Below are 5503 nucleotides of genomic sequence, written 5' to 3' on the forward strand. Positions count from 1 at the left end.
ACCATTTAAATAACATTAAAACTGAGAATAAAGTTGTGTAAAAGCAGGTTTTTGGAAGCTTCACTGGAATCATCAAAGTTTGGGTGTGGCCCTCGGTGTTCAAACAAAAATTCACTTTGGCCCTTTGCCCATCCCTGGCCTAAGGAATCCAAGAATGCCTATCAACATCCTTGCAGATAAGAGCGAGAAGTTTTAAACAACAGATGAAGCCTATATAAGAATCTTTGATGTAATTGCTTTTCATTTATAGACAATGCATAGTCCAACTTAATAAATGTTCTCGTTCTCATGAAAGAATATCTTACATACTGAGTAAGCAATTAATATATTGAAATAAATTTATTTTTCAGTAGTCGCTCAACACAGTATATTTTGGTTACATGTTATCCCAACACACGCCGACATTTGGGCAGGTTATTATTCATTGTATGTGGCTGGAAATACTTATATATAAAATCATATAAGTAATATATTTTATTTTTATTTATTTCTTTATTAGAACACACACACACACACAAAACCAATCATGGATAAAAGCACGGTAAAGTCCAAAAAAGTCAAAAACCTATTTCCATTGTGGTCCAAAATATTCAATATACAATACAGAATAAGAAACAATCAATGAATCATTAATACAAGAAATTAAAAGACAAATCAAATATTACTTAATCTTAACATTAATTTTCATTATAATATTCTTTGAACTGAAATAGGAAGTAAATTCCATAATTAAATGGCTGTAATTTGGTATACCAAATTCTGTTTATTAATCATAGTCTAATAAGAAATTGAAGTAGCTCTCACAAAAAACTATTAACATCCATTCCTATGTCAACAATATATTTTAGCTCAAACATCACGAGGAGTGTTGTGCTCCCTTTAAAACCTAAACTTCCCCTCTTTTGTTGGCCTACCATTAAGTCAACCTTGATGAGCACGGTAGGTTAAGCATCATTCATTTTGGATAATTAATGGGATATTTTGTACTGCATTGAAAGTTATTCTGAAACGTCATTTGGTTAGACGAGTGACATCTATTCCTCAACGTAAAATCCTTCTCGAAACAAATCCCAATTTCGATAAGGAATTGATGGCCCTGTACCTGCATATGGAAAACACACATAATTCGTCATTAATATAATTGGCGTGGTGAGGGCGTTTGCCTAATCGTTTAGTTCAGATGAACATTTTAATCTAATGTCTTGTATATGGTACTTTTAGTGAATCCTCAGTTAGTACTTATGAGCGTTGGCAATGCAGGCAATAAATCATGCGTTTTCATACTCAATGAGAAGTGGACCTTTCCGCTAGCCTAAGCCTTGCCTCTTGGATATTGTTTCTATAAGCTCCCATAAAAAGATAAAAACGCATTTCACTAACTATCTAGTATTTTGTTAATTTTGTTTGATTATATTATAATTGGCCTATATTATTTATAATATTGAAGCCTGGTTCTCACGAGAGCCCTAGTATCCGGATCGGGAGCTAACCGTTAGCACCTGCGTGAGAACGCCCGATCGGTTAGCGCTAACCGTTAGCGGTATCCGGATACGCTAACGGTTAGCAAGGGCCAGTGATTCTATCATCATATTGTTGGTATCCGGATCGGGATTTTCTCGCATGGACGCACGGCAGCTAACGGTTAGCAGGAGCCGGATCCTACTAACCGTTAGCTGCCGTGTGAGAACATAGCCTGTATTGTTTATGTTAAACTGGATGAGTGAGGTTCAGAATTTTTGTTTCAACAGTTAATAAGTTCTCTTCTGTGTCCATGTTTCTATTATCAACCAATCACACATGCGCGTTTACAATTTCCAGTTTCTTATTGGCCAGTGATTCTATCATCATATTGTTGGTATCCGGATCGGGATTTTGCCCACTCATTTAATTATTTTTTTTTTGTGAATAAAGAATAAGAATGAGATCATAGCGTAAATGTACGTAAACACGTGCGTTCGTGGGACAAAACATGTGTTTGTTTTGGACACGTGCTTATTTCTGGCACTGTTATCATTGGTCGGTTGTTAAGTAAGTTTTTGTGGCTATGTTCTCACACGGCAGCTAACGGTTAGCAGGATCCGGATCCTGCTAACCGTTAGCTGCGGTTCGTCCATACGAGAAAATCCCAATCCGGATACCAAGAATATGATGATCGAATCACTAGCCAATAAGAAACTGGAAATTGTAAACGCGTACGTGTGATTGGTTGATGATAGAAACGTGCTTACTTGCTAACCGATAGCGCTTGCTAACCGTTAGCGGTATCCGGATACTGCTAACGGTTAGCGCTAGCCGATTGGGCGTTCTCACGCAGGTGCTAACGGTTAGCGGCTATGTTCTCACACGGCAGCTAACGGTTAGCAAGATCAGGATCCTGCTAACCGTTAGCTGCCGTGCATCCATACGACCAAGATCCCGATCCGGATACCAAGAATAATGATGATCGAATCACTGGCCAATAAGAAACTGAAAATTGTAAACGCGTACGTGTGATTGGTTGATGATAGAATCGCGCTCAACTTGCTAACCGATAGCGCTTGCTAACCGTTAGCGGTATTCGGATACCGCTAACCGATTGGGCGTTCTCACGCAGGTGCTAACGGTTAGCGCTAACGGTTAGCTCCCGATCCGGATACTAGGGCTCTCGTGAGAACCAGGCTAGCGCTAACGGTTAGCTCCCGATCCGGATACAAGGGCTCTCGTGAGAACCAGGCTATTGACACTCCGGAAAGGTCCATTAAATGCCTCTTTGGAGTAATCGATACAAACAAATAATATAATATCGTAAAACTTCGAATAGAAAACCAATGGGCTTAATCTCGAGAAGAAGCCCATCTCGAATTGAAGCCCTCTCTTTTTCTGTTTGCAAAAGTAACCTTGAAAAGAAGCCCTCTCAAAATGAAATCCAAGGGCTTCTTTTCAAGATAGCATAGGCTTCTTTTTGAGACAGTACAGTACATACGCTGTACATGAATTTCAAAGAAACAAAATAAACAATTAAAATACGCTTGCTTTATACAGTAGGTGATTTATTGGTGGTTAATAACTTTATTATACAGACTGATGTTACAGTGGCCCTATTATTAGATAATTGAAACAGATTGTAGAAATTTTAAATGCGGAACTGAAACTATTTATTCTGTGACAGAACCGCAGATAACTGCAGAATACAGTCGTGTTTTACAATTGTTTGTTTCAAAACTTTCCATTTCATTTTGACATAATAAATTACAAATATTTTATGCAAACACAGACGAACAAAAAAGAAACCAACAGTGTATATAATATATATGCTATACAATTATTTTAGCGTAAATGCGAAATAGGTTAAATGTTATAAATAAATTAAACAAGAAATGTATTGTTACAAAAAATTTAAACATATTTGCAAATTAAACCACATAAACCAAACAAATATGAAGTAATGTAAATTTGACTGTAGAATAAAAAAAATCGCTTCAAGAACAAAAATAGTTCATCTACTTACAGCCGTGCAAATCACATCAGGATACACTTTGAAAGTGTCGTAGATGGCGTTAGTAATATTAGACACATAATAGTCATTCCCGGGTATGATGGATGCTGATCTTAAAGCCCTTAAAAATAAAATAGGCCTACAATAATATTTTGTATTTATTTAGGCCTAATTGTTTGTCTAGTTAGCTAGGCTGCAGCTACGAAATAAAACTTCTTAAATCGGCTCATCCACATGGGTTCATTTCATCTGGTAATACTGATCGCTACAATAACTCCGCAGTGATGTTGCAATTTGCAATCTCCACTCTTGTAAGAATGCTTAATGAACATTAATAATTGGTATTCATTAATCATTCTTACAACTAAATTAATACTAATAATGATACATTTCGGAAATTAAATTAAATCAAATTGATTTAGATGCTCTAATTGAGTATTAGTATAGTAATAATTTTACTTTTTATTGGCGTAATGAATTGTTTTCTTTGTTTTGTGTGCCTTTTTGATGTTCAAAATTTATTTTTTTTAAATTATTATTTGCAATCGATTTTGTATGTCAATACACTGACGTTAGCCCTTGGGCTTTTTAACTGTATATGGTGTATTTGCAATAAAAGACGTATTATTATATAAACCATTCAAAGTTTTTAAATTTTGATAAACGAATGAATATTCTTTTTGTCCAATAATAATAATAATAACTAAACCGACAAAATAGTTAACGGAACGAGCACTTCGATTAAATAATATGCATAGCCGCCTATAACAACACTTGTTCGCATACGTTCTTTCAGTACTTACATATCGATACTAAATTTACTATGTAAGTCAATCGCTTTTCTGAAATATTTCGCCTCTCCTTGAAGTTCAGGGCTGACTTGTGCACATGATCCATGTCTACACCATTCATGTTGCCTGCAGACATTAAAAAAATTGCAAAAATAACCAACAATTTATATTTATAGGGTATAATGTCAATACACTGTTGACGAGTTCCATAATACATTGTATATTATTACCAAAATGTTTGCTTATTGTTCAAATTGAGTAATTATGTTTAATAATGATGATTATCATTATCATCATTATCATCATAGCACCATCTTCACTGTCGTGTAACGAAGAGACCTGAGACCCTGGCTAAAGCTTCTTCGGCCTGTCTCCCCATAGAGGCTGGATCCAGGTAAAGCCCAGTGGGAACTGAGCAAAACCCCCCACCGTAAGCCCAACCAATTCAGCGTTTTTGGGGGCGTTTTAAGGGAGCCCATGAATTAAGCCAGTGAGAGATCATACGGCACTGCATCTTCAACCTCATTTTCATCACCACCATTATCGTTATTTGATTGGCCATGCAATCGTTATTACTCGTTATTGTTATTATGGGCCTCATGTATTTAAGTGGATCATAAGATCACCTTAATTTAAAATCTAGGCCTATCAAATAGTTAAAATAGAAAGCATTTACCAAATCCAAGTATACGGCAGATTAGTAAGTAAACATGGCCAGGTTCTATTCAGGTCCTTTTCAATATCCTTATGAATGAAAATGTTTACAAGTTCATATACATGCATGTAGCAAACTAACACTAAAATATTAAAAAAAAAAAAAAAATATATATATATATATATATAATATATATATATACATACATCATATATATGTATGTACAGGTATATATAATATATATACATATACATATATACATACACATACATACATATACATATATACACATATATACATATAATAATAATAATAATAATAATAATAATATGTCGTTCTTATATAGCGCTTCATGCCTTTACAAGGCATGAAATAATAAAGCATTTACCAAATCCAAGTATACGGCAGATTAGTAAGTAAACATGGCCAGGTCCTATTCAGGTCCTTTTCAATATCCTTATGAATGAAAATGTTTATATACATGCATACATACAAATGTTCATATACATGCATGTAGCAAACTAATACTAAAATATTTTTTTTATGAATATACATACACATACATACATATATATATATATA

General features: G+C 34.7%; 1 protein-coding gene across 1 annotated transcript in view; it reads right to left on the reverse strand.

Annotated features, from left to right (window-relative positions):
- Nucleotides 1-262: 262 nt before the first annotated feature.
- LOC117101196 (ribonuclease Oy-like) overlaps nucleotides 263-5503 on the reverse strand; it is a 19416-nt gene continuing 14175 nt past the window's right edge. The window contains exons 6-9 of the mRNA XM_033241098.1: nucleotides 4943-5010; nucleotides 4279-4392; nucleotides 3488-3596; nucleotides 263-1102 (exon numbers count right to left, since the gene is read on the reverse strand). Coding sequence (XP_033096989.1) covers nucleotides 956-1102; nucleotides 3488-3596; nucleotides 4279-4392; nucleotides 4943-5010 — 438 coding nt within the window. The 3' untranslated portion in view covers nucleotides 263-955. The remainder of the gene's footprint in view (nucleotides 1103-3487; nucleotides 3597-4278; nucleotides 4393-4942; nucleotides 5011-5503) is intronic.

This window comes from Anneissia japonica, unplaced genomic scaffold (assembly GCF_011630105.1).
Source record: "Anneissia japonica isolate Jap-2015-1 unplaced genomic scaffold, ASM1163010v1 scaffold1946_len758022_cov188, whole genome shotgun sequence".
NCBI lineage: Eukaryota > Metazoa > Echinodermata > Crinoidea > Comatulida > Comatulidae > Anneissia > Anneissia japonica.